Below are 16,723 nucleotides of genomic sequence, written 5' to 3'. Positions count from 1 at the left end.
TACATTTGTGGGAGTGGATTTTTTTAAGAGCATCTTCTATTTTCATTTTTTCCTCTATTAACCCATTCTCCAATTCACTAACCCTTTCCTCTGCTTTGGTGACCCTGGCCGTCAGAGCCTCTAGTTTTGCCTGCATTTGGCTCATAGAATTTTTAATTTCTGTCAGATTCGCTCTCATTTCTGTCCTTAGGGATTCTATATTCTCAGTAACCTTTTCGTTAATACTTTTTTCAATTCTGCTCATCATTTTGACCATCGTTACTCTGAATTCCATTTCTGATAATTTGGTTACATCCATATCCATTATTTCTGTGACAGAGGCCACAGACTCACTGTCTTTTCTTTGCTGGGGGGGTTGCTTCTCCTTCTTGTCATTCTGATGAGGAGAGGTTGTGGGGTTTTCCAGAGCCCAAATTATTGACTGGGTCCCAGGCCGTGCCCCTTGTTTTATAGGGATCTTAGGGATGTGGGCTTCTTCTTTAAAGATTTTATTTATTTATTTATCTGAGAGAGCGAGACAGACAGTCAGCAAGAACGGGAACAGAAACACTGGAGTAGGAGAGGAAGAAGCAGGCTCCCAGCAGAGGAGCCCGATGAGGGACTCCTTTCTGGAACGCTGGGATCACGCATTAAGCCAGAGACAGGCGCTCAATGACTGCACCACCCAGGCGCCCCGGGTTGTGGGCTTCTTGATTTTTCAGCCTGCCTTCTGTGTTCTGGGGGAGGGGCCTGCCGCACCGATACTCAGGCAACCCTGTTTGGGTAGAGTCTCCGTTTCCCCCGCGAGGAGGGATGGGGATGGGCACGCTGTGAGCCGGTATTTCCAGGCTTTTGTTCTCTGGTGGCTTTCCCTGGCGGTCGGCTCTGCCTCTTCTGAGAGTCAGAGCAGCAGAGGCTGCATTGTCACAGGACAGAGGGATTGCAGCCTGTTCTCCACTGATGTTCTGGCCACTTTAACTCTGTTACTGTTGGTGCTGCTCAACCCTGCAATGTCCCAGGATGTGCGCCCCACACCCGGTGTCCCTGCCCTCACTTCCAGGGCCGGTGCGTCTCTGTCCTTTGTGTTTCTAACGCCGCCAGCCACCGGCCGCCCCGCGCACTCCCGGGTCTCCCGGTCTCAGTCTATGCCAGGTGAGCACACTGCGATTCCAGAGTTCCGTGAGAAGCCTGGTGGCGCGCGCACCCGGTTCAGGGTCTCAGTCTGCTGTTCCGCGGGTGCCAACCGCGAGTCTGCCCGCTCCCCTGTGCAGGTGGCCTGCCAGCCGCCAGCTGCCCCGCGCACGCTCCGGGAGCTCCCGGTCTCAGTCTGGATCCCGTGAGCACACCGGGATTCCGGTGTTCCGCGAGAAGCCTGGTGGCGCGTGTTCACGGCTCACTGGTCTCAGTCCGCTCTCTCGCGGGTGCCATCCATGAGTCCGCCCGCTCCCCCGTGCAGGTGGCTGCCGCTTCCCGGCACCCAAACGCGGTGGCTCCCTCCCCCTTCCGTTTATCTTCTGATATCTGTGCGCAGTTTTATGGCTCCCCTCTTCGTACCTCAATACTCAGCGCTGGAGATGTTCATTTGTAGAGATCCAGATGTATCTTCCTGCATCTCAGGCTGATTCCGTGGTTATTTAGGCTGGTCTGGTACCTATCCAGCTCGACTCAGGGGACCAGCTGAAAAAGGGGTCCCCTACTCCTCCGCCATCTTAACTCCCTCCAAAGCAGTCTTTAAAAAGAAAAAACGGGAGGTATCACTATTCCAGGTTTCGAGTTATACTACAAAGTTATAGTATGGCATTGGCACAAAAATAGACACATAGATCAATAGAATAGAATAGAGTGCCTGGAAATAAACACCACAATCATATGGTCAATTAATTTGACAATGCAGGAAAGAAGATGCAAAGGGGAAAAGACAGTCTCTTCAACAAATGGTATTGGAAACACTGGACAGCTACATGCAAAAGAATGAAATTGGGTCACTTTCTTATACCATAAACAAAAATAAACTCAAAATGGATTAAGGACCTGAATATGAGACCTGAGATCATAAAAATCCTAAAAGAGAGTACAGGCAGTACTTTTTCTGACGTTGGCCATCGCAACATTTTTCTAGATATGCCTGCTGATGCAGGGGATACAAAAGCAAAAATAAACTATTGAGATTATATCAAAATAAAAACCTGGACAGCAAAGGAAACAATGAACAATACTGAAAGCCTACTGAATAGGAGAAGATATTTGCAAACGACTTATCTGATAAAGGGTTAGTATCCAAAATATATAAAGAACTGAACAGCTCAACACAGAAAAAACAATCCAATTAAAAAGTGAGCAGAAAACATGAACAGATGTTTCCCCAAGAAGATATACAGATGACCAGTGGACACATGAAAAAAATGCTCAACATCACTCATCATCAGGGAAATGGAAATCAGAACCACAATGAGGTATCACCTCACACCTGCCAGAATGTCTGAAATCAAAAACAAAAGTGTTGGTTAGATGTGGAGAAAAAGGAACCTTGTGCACTGTTGGGGGGAATGCAAACTGGTGCAGCCACTGTGGAAACCAGTATGGAAGTTCCTCAAAAAACTAAAAATAGAATTACTATATGATCCAGTAATTCCATTACTGAGTAATTACTCAAATAATATGAAAAACAATAATTCAAAAAGGTATATGCACCCCTATGTTTATAGCTGCATTATTTACAATAATTATTTACAATAACTAAGTTATGGAAGCAGCCCGTGTCCATCAATAGATGAATTGATAAAGAAGATATCTATATCTATATCTATCTATCTATCTATAAAGGAATATTATTCAGCCATAAAAAGAATGAAATCTTGTCATTTGCAATAACATGGGTGGACCTAGAGAATATAATGCTAAGCAAAATAGCTCAGAGAAAGACAAATACCATATGTTGAATTTAAGAAACAATGAATGGGTGGGGGAGGGAAAGAGACAAACCAAGAAACAGGCTCTTAAGTATAGAGAACAAACTGATGGTTACCAGAGGGAAGGTGGGTGGGGTAATGGGTAAAATAGGTGAAGGGGATTAAGAGTACACTTATCATGATGAGCACTGGGTAATGTATAGAATTGTTGAATCACTGTATTGTACACCTGAAACTAATATAACAATATATGTTAACTATACTGGATTTAAAATTTAAATTGCATATATTTGAGCTTGCATATATTGTTGGCTTTGTGGAATGGAATAGCTGTAAATATATGCAAAGTTAATGTTTATCTCATTAATTTCCAGGCATGCTGTAAAACTTATTTGGCTTCTATTATATACTTTAGGAAGTAGGAGAAGCCATGTAAACTTCCATTTTCTTTGGGTGGGAAAGAAAGTAGTGCTCCTGAAGACAGGAAGGATTTATGGTGGCATCAGAAAGAGCCTAAATATTTTGAGGTTTGTCCCTTACAGATTATTTTCACCACCTAGAGTTGCAAGTTTTTTCCACTTCCTTTCTTACTGTTGGGACGCTTAGGAAATTACATGTTTGGAGATTCAAAATCCACTGGATAGCTTAAAAACCAAACAAACAAATAAAACAACTCTGCTACAATTTTTGTCAGCATTTTACTATTGTGCAATGATCAGTCTTGACCAGTGGGTGGCGCCATCCTACAGAAGAATGTCATGCTTCTGAGTATAGTATGGAAACTTCACATATTTTTAACCCATAAATTTGAAATTATTCATTCCCTGAGAATCGGACGGGATTCTTGGCGCCTGGGTGGGTCAGTTGGTTAGGCGTCCACTCTTGAGCTCAGATCAGGTCTTGATCTCAGGGTCATGAATGAGTTTAAGCCCCATTGGGCTCCATGCTGGTCTGGAAGCCTACTTTAAAAAAAGAGAGAGAGAGAGAGGTTTCTTTCTTAAGTCATTCATGTTTGCTAAGAGAATTTCTTAAAGGATAAACCATGGCATGGTTAAGGAATCAACTCCTTCTCTATTTACCACATTAAGAATATGAGCAGTTTCGTCTTAAATTTTAATCTTAAAAATGTTTTGCTTGTTATTTCTTAGAATAATCTTTATTGGAATTCTTTCAAACAAACTCTGTTTGAGAATGTTATATATCAGTTTTGTGGTCAGCTCACTTCAGAAATCTGTACACAGTACATGTAGATGTACATTGTTTTAGGGGGCAGTTATGGTATATGTTTATGGTTTTCTTTCTTTTTTATTATAGGAGAATTCCAGACTCCTTCAAGAGCGTGGTGTGGCCTATGTTAATGCTGATTCTTCTATAGAAGGTAAATGATGTTGGTCTCATAAGAAAAGATGTGATCTTGGTAGTAGCAGCCACTTAGTTCATAAATGATGCTCCAGTAAGGAGGGCAAATATAGTAATGTGGTTAGGGACTCTGCTGCTGGTGGTTCCAGCTGTGCCCTTGCCTCACAGCAGCTGTGAGCCCAAGATACTAATTTGGGAGAACAACCCTTTCTGATTTGCTTCATCTGGCAAATTACCTTGTCCGTGCTAGGGATCATAAATACCTGTTAAATGGATAAATAAATCATAGAACTAAAGATTTCTAGTTAAGTGAATAAGTAAATCACAGAACTAAAGATTTCTATGGTTTTAGAATGGAATAGCAAAAAAAGTATAATTTAAATGTAATCCTAGTTTTATCATATCACGCATATAGATTTTGGAAAAAAATACTGATGTCCAAGTATTTTTTTTATTAATTTTTTTCCCAATTCACCAAATAGTTATTGAGCACTTCTCTATGTAATGTATTTTCCAGTATTTCAAAGGAATCAGAGGTTAGTAAAGAACAGTCTTGCACTCGGGACTTTGTTCCTCAGTACAAATGATAAATTAGTCCAGGATTTTAATATATGCAGGTACTATGAAAAGGCCATAAGGATGCCTGGGTGACTCAGTCGGTTAAATGTCTGCCTTCGGCTCAGTGTCTGCCTTTGGCTCAGGTCTCTCTCTCTCTCTCGAATAAGTGAAATCTTTTAAAAAATCATATTACTATATTTTTTAAAAAGGCTATAATCAGACTGATCTGGAAGTTCAGAGGAGAGAATAGTAGTAAGTTCGGGAAAGGCTTGAGAAATGACATTTGAGACTGGCCTTTAAGAACAGATTTGCTTTTGATAAGCAGAGATTTGAACAAAAGGGCATCGTCAGATCTATTTCCAAGATCAAGCAGTCCATTGCCACTACCCTCCACACCCACTCATCTTTCTGTTTTTGACCACATGCACCTTCCCGGCCAGTGCAGCTGCTGTTTCCAGTACTCAGATGACTGTTCAACACACTCTACCTGTTTAATTCTTATCATTACAGCCTCCCCTGAACTGTTGCTTTTTCAAGGAAGCCCTGTCTTTAGCACTCATCGCTGCCATGGCTAAACAACTATTTGCTTTACAAACTACTTCTGTTACTAGGCTGTATTCTTCAGCCAGGAGCAGACAGGATCTTGATAACTCGTGGCTTCCTTGCTAAAGAAACATGTGTTGTACAGGTGCAGCAAATGAATGAGTCAATGAATGCAGGGTGGTCTTTTAGAATTTTCCCTTTAGTGTAGGAGTAAACTTTCATATCAGCAGTAATTGAGACAGTGCATTTTGCTGGAGGCAAGTTAACATGTACATTTCTTCTTCATCCACCTGTCTGAGTTACATCGTCCCAGAAGGTACTCATGCACTGCATGTCAGCCATGCTGCCTTCCTCCTCTGATGTTCCTGGTGAAGAGCCTGGCCTTTCTCGGGGCACTGCCACTTCTTAGTTGTGTGACCTCAGGTTGTGACTCACTTTCAGTGTCTCAGTTTTCTCACCTCAAATAGAGTTACCGGGCTGCCTGGGTGACTCGGTTAAGTGTCTGCCTTCAACTCAGGTCATAATCCTGGGGTCCTGGTATCAAGTCCCACATTGGGCTCCCTGCTCAGTGGGAAGTCTGCTTCTCCCTCTCCCTCTCCCCCTGCTTGTTCTTTCTCTCTCTCTCTTGCTCACTCTCTCTCAAATAAATAAATAAATAAATAAATAAATAAATAAATAAATAAATAAAATCTTTTTAAAAAAAGAAGAAAAACACTTAAAAAAATAGAGTTACCATAGCACGTATCTCCAAGGCTCTTGTCAGGCCATAGCAGTTAATATTTGCAAAACTCCCAGACCTGTCCCTCTCACAGAATGAAAGTTCAAAAATATTAGCTTTGGAACTATTACCTTACTTTGAAACACATAATCGGATGAAACACCTTTGGTATACAGAATAAGTTCTTACATGTATCTTTCAAAAGTAGAATAATGTTGTCTTTATTGCTAGTTTTGTTTGTAAGATTTGATTTTTAATGCTTTTAAATCATTGGAATTTGCTGATGATGTCACTCACTGCCTAAAATGCTGCATTGTCTCCCCATCATTTTCAGGATCAAGAGCACATGACACCATGTTACTCAATGCCTAGGCCATTTTTCTTACTTTGTTTTATATTTAAAATTTTGTTAAATATTTGTTTTTAAAATAACACAGTAAGTGATACATTGGCTTTCTCATGGTAAAATGCAAAATTTATAAATAAAGCAAAAATAGTATCACTCTCAAACTCAGCCCTCTCTCCAAAGGTGCTACTGTCCTCAATTTGGGATGTTTCTGTCACACTGACATTCATCTATAGAATTTAGCTCCACAAACCATCAGTGGTGTTGAAGGTGCTGTCTTAAATGCTTTACATGTAAACATTTATTTAATCCAATAATCCTGTAAGGTAGGTACTTCGTCTCCCTTGTATAGAAGAGGAAACCACCAATTCAGAGAGATTAAGTAATTTTCTAAGGTCATACAGCTAGTAAAGGATTGAGCTGAGACAAATCTAGCTAGTCAACTTCATCCTTTAAACCACTATATTGTGTTGCTCCTCACTACCTTATACAGGTTTTCATTACATATTACATATTACATGTTACATGTTACATGTTACATGGTTCTGCATCTTCTCCTTTTCCATTCAACAGAATTTATGGAAAACTTTCCATGTCAGTATATATAGATCTATCACTTGAAAACAAAAACTTCTACAGTGATTTTGACAGAGCAGTTTATGTCTTAACTCTCCAGTGGATGGTCACAGATTGCTTCAATTTGTTGCAGTAAATATCTTGTTTATTTGCCTGCCTTGCCTTTTTCTATACAAGCAGAGAGTGGAGGGCTACATGGCTTGGTCATGATATATGTGCATTACGTGGTAATACATACTGCCAGACTACTTCTCTGACTCTCTGGTTTGCACTCCAGTAGCTCTTTATCACCTTTTAAAATGGCAGTGGCTAAAACTTGTACATACTTATTCTTCCAGTTGAATTTTAGAACCGGCCTTTCAAGTTCCATGAACAATTCTGCTGGGGTGTCTACTTATTGTTAAAGCCTCAACTTTTGCTGTTCCCAGACATGAAACTGAAGCTTTGAAATAAGAGTTGCTGGCCATTCTCTGAGTACATCATGTACTTTTATATTTCTGGGCATTTGTATAGACTATTCCTTGATGAAGTTGTCTTAACTTCCCCTTCCCCAGGCCACCATCCTGCTTTAGCCTCCCCTCCCTGTGCTCCCACAATTTCTTGAAGGCACCTTTCCTGGCTAGTTCACATGATTCTCAAACTCATCAGACAGAATTCCTGAGGAATGGGAATGCCATCTCTGCTCTCTATTCAGAACTAACTGGAGAGCATCTGCCTTGTAAATGCATTTTTAAAAAGATTTAATTATTTTAATAGCGTGTGTGTGTGCACACATACATGTGGGTTGAGGGGCAGGGGGTGAGGGGCAGAGGGAGAGGGAGAGGGAGAGAGAGAATCTCAAGCAGACTCCAAGCCGAGCATGGAACCTAATGCAGGGCTGGATTCCAGGACCCTGAGACCATGATCTGAGCTGAAATCAAGTCAGATACTTAACTGACTGAGCCATCTAGGTGCCCCCATAAATTCATTTTTACAACAAATATTTATTGGGTAAATGCTAAAGGCCAGGACTGTGCTAAGCCCTGAGGATAGGGCAACAAATAAAAGAGAATACCTGCTCCCATGGAACTTCTAGTCTGGTGGGAGGATAGAAAATAAAAAGGCAAATATTTAACATGTTTGAGAGATAACTAATGAGAAAAATAAGCCAAGGTCAAAAGAGAAAGAGTGGCTAGGATAAAGGGAAGAGATGATGTCCTCTAGGTAGGGTGTTCAGAAGAAAACTCTCAGAAGACATGACATTAGACTAAGGGGGAGGTTTAAGTCATGCAGACATAATGCAGAGACCTGTTCCAGGCTGAGGGAACTGTATATGCAAAGCCCCTGAGTAGGAGTCAGCTTGGGCAGAGTGGGAGGTGAAGATTTGAAGTGGTGACAGGGGTTGTTTCGTGCCTGGAACTGAGGACTGTGGTGAGCGTGATGGCTTTTATTGAGCAATAAGTTGGAGAATTTTTACTGGATCTAGGTTTTAAAAGGATCCTTCTGGCTAAAGAGTTAAGATTCATCTTTGATTGAAAGAATAAAGTAAATGAAATAAAAAACCACCCTCTCTTTATCTTTAAGGAAACTATACTCTGAGAGTTGATTGCACTCCACTGATGTACAGCTTGGTATACAACCTAACAAAGGAGGTAAAAGTAATTATGTATAATTTTAGAAAGTTCAAGTTCTACAAATGATGTTTTCTTGAGGTACCATTATTATGTTAAGCAGCTGCATGGTTTTATAACTTTTTCTCTCATATAGCAAATATTCTGTCTAATAAACTCCAGAGAACATAACATCTAATAAACTCTTCACACATTACCCCATTTTTCCCAACTACCCTGAAGCAGCTTTGGGGTGGCATTGTGTCCACCATCCCCATTTGAAATCGAGAAAATGGAGATTAAAAAGCATTAACCCCCATATGCACCCCAATGTTCATAGCAGCATTGTCTACAATAGCTAAATTGTGGAAGGAGCTGAGATGCTCTTCAACAGATGACTGGATTAAGAAGATGTGGTCCATATATACAATGGAATATTACTCAGCTATCAGAAAGAACGATTTCTCAACATTTGCTGCAACATGGACGGCACTGGAGGAGATAATGCTAAGTGAAATAAGTCAAGCAGAGAGAGACAATTATCATAAGATTTCTCTCATCTATGGAAAATAAGAACTAGGAAGATCGGTAGGGGAAGAAAGGGATAAAGAAAGGGGGGCAATTAGAAGGGGGGATGAAGCATGAGAGACTATGGACTCTGAGAAACAAACTGAGGGCTTCAGAGGGGAGGAGGGTGGGGGAATGGGATAGGCTGGTGATGGGTAGTAAGGAGGGCACGTATTGCATGGTGCACTGGGTGTTATATGCAACTAATGAATCATGGAACTTTACATCAAAAACCAGGGATGTACTGTATGGTGACTAACATAATATAATAAAAATATTATTATAATAAAAAAATAAAAATAAAAATAAAAAATAAAAAGCATTAACCCCCATAATCACACAACTCATACAGTAGCTGAACTGGGACTTGGTCTTGTGATTTAACTCCTTAATTTTAAAACTGATTTATGCTCCTTCCTGTAATGATATCAATTAGCCCAGGACACAGAGAGAGTTAAAGTTTCTAAATGATTGAGAAGGAGTATGTGTAAAAACACCAAGCACTGATTCCAGGGTCAAATCAGTTTGGGGCAGAGGCTAGGTAAGACCATGTACCCCCCTTCCTGACTTCCAGCCTAGAGCTGCACTCCACTGAGCCCCCCTTGAGCTGGGCTGACAGCTGAGGTCCTCTTAATTCTTTTTTTTTTAATTTTATTTTTTTTAAAATTTTATTTATTTATTTGAGAGAGAAAGAGAGGGAAAGAGCATGTGGGGGTGGGGGTGCAGAGGGAGAGGAACAAGCAGATTCCATACTGAGTGCAGAGCCCCATGTAGGGCTCCATCCCATGACCCTGAAATCATGACCTGAGCTGAAATCAGGACTCAGGCACGTAATTGACTGAGCCACCCAGTTGACCCCATAATCTAAATTTTATTTTTTATTTATAATTTTTTAATTTTTAAAATTATATTATGTTAGTCACCATAGAGTACATTCCTAGTTTTTGATGTAAAGTTCCATGATTCATTAATTGCGTATAACACCCAGTGCACCATGCAATACGTGCCTTCCTGACTACCCATCACCAGCCTATCCCATTCCCCCACCCCCCTCCCCTCTGAAGCCCTCAGTTTGTTTCCCAGAGTCCATAGTCTCTCATGGTTCATTCCCCCTTCTGTTTACCCCCCTTTCTTCTCCCCTTTCTTCTCCTACTGATATTCCTACTTCTTATGTTCCATAAATGAGTGAAACCATATGATAATTGTCTTTCTCTGCTTGACTTATTTCGCTTAGCATTATCTCCTCCAGTCCCATCAATGTGGCAGCGAATGTTGAGAAATCATTCTTTTTGAGGGCTGAGTAATATTCCATTGTATATATAGACCACATCTTTGAATCCAGTCATCTGTTGAAGGGCATCTCGGTTCCTTCCATGATTTAGCTATTGTGGACAATGCTGCTATGAACATTGGGGTACATAAGGCCCTTCTCTTCACTACATCTGTATCTTTGGGGTAAATCCCCAGTAGTGCAATGAATGGCTGGATCATAGGGAGCTCAATTTTTAACTTTTTAAGGGACCTCCACACTATTTTCCAGAGTGGCTGTACCAATTTGCATTCCAACCAACAATGTAAGAGGGATCCCATCTCTCCACATCCTCTCCAACAATTGTTGTTTCATCCCTTGTCAATTTTTGCCATTCTAACTGGTGTAAGGTGTTATCCCATTGTGGTTTTGATTTGAATTTCCCTGATGGCTAATGATTTTGAACATTTTTTTGTGTGTCTGTTAGTCGTTTGTATTGACTTCATTGGAAAAGTGTCTATTCATATCTTCTGCCCATTTTATGATTTGTTTATTTATTTCTTGTGTATTGAGTTTCAGAAGTTCTTTGTAGATCTTGGATACCAGGCCTTTATCTGTAGAGCCTTGCAAATATCTTCTCCCATTCCGTGGGCCACCTCTTAGTTTTTTTGACTGTTTCCTAGGCTGTGCAGAAGCTTTTTATTTTGATGAACTCACACAAGTACACTTTTTCTTTTGTTTCTCTTGCCTTCGAAGATGTGTAATGAAAAAAGTTCCTGTAGCCGATGTCACAGAGGTTGTTGCCCATGTTCTCCTCTATGATTTTGATGGATTTCTGTCTCACATCGAGGTCTTTCATCCATTTGTTGTTTATCTTTGTGTATGGTGTGAGAGAGTGGTCAATTTTCATTCTCTTGCATGTAGCTGTCCAATGTTCCAGCACCATTTATTGAAGAGACTGCCTTTTTTCCACTGGATGTTTTTTCCTGTTTAGTCAAAGATTAGTTGCCCAAAGAGCCGAGGGTCGATTTCTGGTTTCTCTATTCTGTTCTATTGGTCTATGTGTCTGTTTTTGTGCCAGTATCATGCTGTCTTTGTGATCACAGCTTTGTAGTATAGCTTGAAATCTGGCATTGTGATGCCCCCAGCTTTGTTTTCCCTTTTCAACAATTCCTTGGCGATTCAGGGCCTTTTCTGGTTCCACACAAATTTAAGGGCTGTTTGTTCCAGTTCCTTGAAAAATGTCATTGGTATTTTGATCGGGATGGCATTGAAAATGTAGATTGCTCTGGGTAGCATGGTCATTTTAACTATGTTAATTCTTCCAATCCCTGAGCATGGATTATTTTTCCATCTTTTTGTGTCTTCTTCAATGTCTTCCAAGAGTGATTTGTAGTTTCTAGAATATAGATCTTTTACCTTTCTGGTTAAGTTAATTCTGAGATAACGTATAATTTCTGGTGCTATTGTAAACGGAATGGATTCCCTAATTTCTCTTTCTTCAGGCTCATTGTTCATGTATAGAAATGCAACTGATTTCTGGCATTGATTTTCTATCCCGCCACATTACTGAATTGTTCTATACCTTCTAGTAGTTTGGGGGTGGATTCTATTGGGTTTTCCATATAGAGTATCATGTCATCTGCGAAGTGAGACAGTTTGACTTCTTCTTTGCTGATTTGGATACCTTTTATCCGTTTTTGTTGTCTGATTGCTGTTGCAAGGACTTCTAGTACTATGTTGAATAATAATGGCAAGAGTGGACATCCTTGTCGTGTTCCTGATCTTAAGGTAAAGGCTTCCAGCTTTTCCCCATTGAGAATGATATTTGCTGTAGGCTTTTCATAGATGGTTTTTATGAAATTAAGGAATGTGCCCTCTATCCCTACACTCTGAAGTGCTTTAATCAGGAAAGGATACTGTACTTTGTCAAATGCTTTTTCTGCATCAATTGAGAGGATCACATGGTTCTTGACTCTTTTCTTGTTGATATGATGTATGACACTGATAGATTTGCGAATGTTGAACCACCCTTGCATCCCAGGGATGAATCCCACTTGGACATGATGGATAATCCTTTTAATGTACTGTTGGATTCTATTATCCAGGGTCTTGTTGAGGATTTTGGCGTCCATATTCATTAGGGAAATCAGTCTGTAATTGTCCTTTTTTGTTGGGGTCTTTGCCTGGTTTGGGGAATAAGGTAATATTCATCTCATAGAATGAGTTTGGTAGCTTTCCTTATGTTTCTATTTTTTGAAATAGCTTTAGGAGAATAGGTATTATTTCTTCTTTGAATGTTTGGTAAAATCCCCAGGAAAACCGTCCAGGCCTGGGGTTTTGTTTTTTGAAAGGTTGTTTATCACTGACTCAATCTATTCCTAATTAATTGGCCTGTTTAAAAAATCAATTTCTTCCTGTTTCAGTCTTGGTAGTTTATAGGTTTCCAGGAAGGCCTCCATCTCATCCAGATTGCTTAATTTATTGGCATAAAGCTGTTGGTAAAAGCTTCTAATAATCCTTCCAATTTCATTGGTGTTGGTTGTGACCTCTCCTTTTTCATTCATAATTTTATTAATTTGGGTCCTTTCTCTATTGTTTTGGATAAGTCTTGCCAGTGGTCTGTCAATTTTATTAATTCTCTCAAAGAACCAGCTTCTAGTTCTGTTGATCTGCTCTACTGTACTCCTGGTTTCTAATTCATTGATTTCTGCTCTAATCTTGTTCAACTGCTTCTTCGTGCATGGGTTAGGCCTGTCCCTCTTTTGCTGTTTTAGCTACTTGAGGTGAGAATATAAAAACTGCATTTTAGATTTTTCTGTTCTTTTGAGTGAGGCTTGGATGGCTATGTATTTCCCCCTAGGACTGCCTTTGCAGTATCCCATAGGTTTTGGACCATTGTGTTTTCATTCTCATTGGTCTCCATAAATTGTTGAAATTGATTTTTGATTTCCTGGTTCATCAAATCATTCCTGACTGGGAAGGTTCTTAGTCTCCAAAGTTTGAGTTTCTTCCAAATTTTTCTTTCTGGTTGAGTTCCAATTTCAGAGCATTGTGGTCTGAATATCCAGGGAATAATTTCCGTCCTTTGGTATCAGTCGAGACCTGTTTTGTGACCCAGAACATGGTCTATTCTTGAGAATAATCCATGGGCATTAGAATAGAATGAGTGTTCTTTGGTTCTGATGTGTAGTGTTCTATATATATCTATGAGGTCCAGCTTGTCGATTATGGCATTCAAAGCTCTTGTTTCTTTGCTGATTTCTTGCTTTGGTGATCTGTCTATTGCTGATAGTGGAGTGTTGAGGTCCCCTACTATTAGCGTATTTTTATCTATATGTCTCTTTATTCTGGTTAAGAGTTGGCTTGTGTATCTTGCTGTTCCCCTGTTGGGGGCATATATATTTATAATTGTCATATCCACTTTTTGGATACATCCTTTAAGAATAATATAGTGCCCTTCTATGTCTCTAACTATGGTCTTTAGTTTAAAATCCAATCTGTCTGATGTGAGAATTGCTACCCCAGTTCTCTTTTTAGGTCCATTTGCGTGAAAGATGGATTTCCATCCCTTTACTTTCAGTCTGAATGTATCTTTAGGTTCAAAATGAGTCTCTTGTAGACAGCAAATGGATGGGTCATGTCTTTTTATCCCACCTGCAACCCTGTGGCACTTTATGGGAGCATTTAGGCCATTTACATTGAGAGTGATTATTGAGAGATAGAATTTTAACTATGCCATGTTGCCAGTAAAGTCTTTGTTTCTATAGATTGTGACTTTCTGTTCTGTATCACTCTTGGGGTCTTTTTACTTTTATAGAACCCCCCGTAATATCTCCTGTAGTGCTGGTTTCGTGGTTACAAAATTGGTCAATGACTGGCGATTCTGGAAGGTCTTTATTTCTCCATCAATTCTGAATGACAGCCTTGCTGGATAAAGGATCCTTGGCTGCATGTTTTTCTCTGAAAGAGCTGTAAAAATGCCCCCCTTCTCTCATTCCAGGTCTGTGTAGACAGGTCTGACGTAATTCTGAAACCCTTGCGTTGGTAAGTGAGAGATTTCTTTGCCCTGGCCGCTTTCAATACTGTATCCTTGGATGTAATATTTGCGAATATGCACTATGACGTGATGTGGTGTAGGTTTGCCGTGGTTGAGCTTGGGAGGGGCCCTCTCTGCCTGTTGGATATGAATGTTTGTTTCCCTCACTAGATTAGGGAAATTTTCAGCTATAATTTGTTCAAATATCTCTTCTAGACCTCTGTTTTTCTCCACCCCCTTGGGGATGCCAATGATTCTGACATTGGAACGTTTCATGGAGTCAGTAATCTCCTGTAACCTACATTCCTGTGTGTGGATTTTTTTGAGTCCCGATTCTATTCTAGCTTTCTCTTCTAGTAACCCATCCTTCAATTCGCTGATACGTACTTCTTCCTCATTCACCCTGGCCGTCAGAGCCTCTAGTTTTGACAGCATTTGGCTCAGAATTTTTAATTTCTGCCAGGTTCACTCTCATTTCTTCCCTTAGAGATTCTACATTCTCAGTAACATTTTCGTTAATACTTTTTTCAAGTCTACACATTATCTTGACCATTGTTACTCTGAACTCCATTTCTGATAATTTGGTTATCTCCATATCCATTAGTTCTGTGGCATAGGCCACAGACTCATTGTCTTGTCTTTGCTGGGGGGGACTTCTCCTTCTCGTCATTTTGATGAGGAGAGGTTGGGGCATTGTTCAGAGCCCAAATTATTGACCGGGACCCAGGCCATGTGGCCTTGTTTTATAGGGATCTTAGGGATGTGGGCTTCTTGATATTTCAGCCTGCCTTCTGGGGGAGGGGCCTGCCACGCTGATACTCAGGCAACCCTTTTTGGGTAGAGTCTCCATGTCCCCTGCGAGGAGTGATGGGGATGGGCACACTGTGAGCCGGTATTTCCAGGCTTTTGTTCTCTGGCGGCTTTCCCTGGTGGTTTGATGTGCCTCTTCTGAGAATCAGAGCAGCAGTGGCTTAATCTCAGCCTCTGTCTCATAACAGAGGGATCACGGACCGTTCTCCACTGATATTCTGGCCACTTTAACTCTGATTCTGTTGGTGCTGCTCAATCCTGCAGCATCCCGGGATGTGCGCCCCATACCCGGTGTCCCAGCCCTCACTTCCAGAGCTGGCGTGTCTCTGTCCCTTGTGTTTCTCACACTGCCAGTCGCCAGCCGCCAGCTGCCAGCCACCAGCCATCCCCACGTGCTCCTGGAGCTCCCGGTCTCATTCTTGTTCCAGTGAGTGCATGGGAGCTCCAGTTTTCAGACTGGTCTTGCACCCGTTTCCTGGTTCACGGTCTCAGTCTGCTCCCTCACGGGTGCCGGTCCGTGAGTCTGCCCGCTCCCCTGTGCAGTTGGCTCCTGCTTCCTGGTGCCCAAATGTGGCGGCTCCCTCCACCTTCCCTTTATCTTCTGATATCTGTGTGAGGTTTCATGGCTCCCCACTTCATACCTCAATACTCAGCTCTGGAGATGTTCATTTGTAGATCCAGACGTATCTTCCTGCGTCTCATGCTGATTCCATGGATGTTCAGGCTGGTCTGGTACCTATCCAAGTCGACTCAGGGGACTGGCTGAAAAAGGGGTCCCCTACTCCTCTGCCATCTTAACTCCCCTCCTCAGATTGGATTTTTTTGAGCCAAGTTTCTGTTTTAGCTTTCTCTTCTACCATCCCATCTTCCAATTCACTAATTCGTTCTTCTGCCTCATTTATCCTGGCCGTCAGAGTGTCTAGGTTTGACTGCATTTGATTCATAGCATTTTTAATTTCTGCCAGATTCACTCTCATTTCCACCCTTAGAGATTCTATATTCTTATTAATATTTTCATTAATATTTTTTCAAGTCTACACATCATCTTGACCATTGTTACTCTGATCTCCATTTCTGATAATTTGGTTATATCCATTTCCACCAGTTCTGTGGCTCAGGCCACAGGTTCATTATCTTTTCTTTGCTTGGGGGGGATTTCTCCTTCTTGTCATTCTGATGAGGAGAGTTTGCAGGGTTGCCCAGAGCCCAAATTATTCACCAGGATCCAGGCAGTGTGCACTTGTTTTATAGGGACCTTAGGGATGTGGGCTTCTTGATTTTTCAGCCTGCCTTCTGGGGAGGGGCCTGCCATGCTGATATTCAGGCAACCCTGTTTGGATGGAGTCTCCCTGTCCCCTCAAGGGGGAATGGGAATGGGCACAATATGAGCTGGTATTTCCAGGCTTTTGTTCTCTGGCAGCTTTCCCTGGCAGTTTTCTGTGACTCTTCTGAGAGTCAGAGCAGCAGTGGCTGTATCCTAG

The 16,723-nt window shown here is 41.2% G+C and overlaps 1 protein-coding gene across 5 annotated transcripts in view; it reads left to right on the top strand.

The window, feature by feature from the left end:
- LOC148108305 (glutamate carboxypeptidase 2-like) overlaps positions 1–16,723 on the top strand; it is a 121,313-nt gene that overhangs the window by 63,471 nt on the left and 41,119 nt on the right. For all 5 annotated transcript variants that reach the window (XM_087870998.1, XM_087870999.1, XM_087871002.1 and 2 more), the window contains exons 12-13: positions 4,203–4,266; positions 8,552–8,619. In XM_087870998.1, the coding sequence (XP_087727124.1) occupies positions 4,203–4,266; positions 8,552–8,619 (132 nt within the window). The remainder of the gene's footprint in view (positions 1–4,202; positions 4,267–8,551; positions 8,620–16,723) is intronic.

The sequence above is a fragment of the Ursus americanus genome, chromosome 21 (assembly GCF_024610735.1).
Source record: "Ursus americanus isolate L20-20 chromosome 21, mUrsAme1.1.p, whole genome shotgun sequence".
Taxonomy (NCBI): domain Eukaryota; kingdom Metazoa; phylum Chordata; class Mammalia; order Carnivora; family Ursidae; genus Ursus; species Ursus americanus.
Note: the sequence above shows the minus strand (reverse complement) of the source record. Positions and strands in the feature narration are given on the sequence as shown.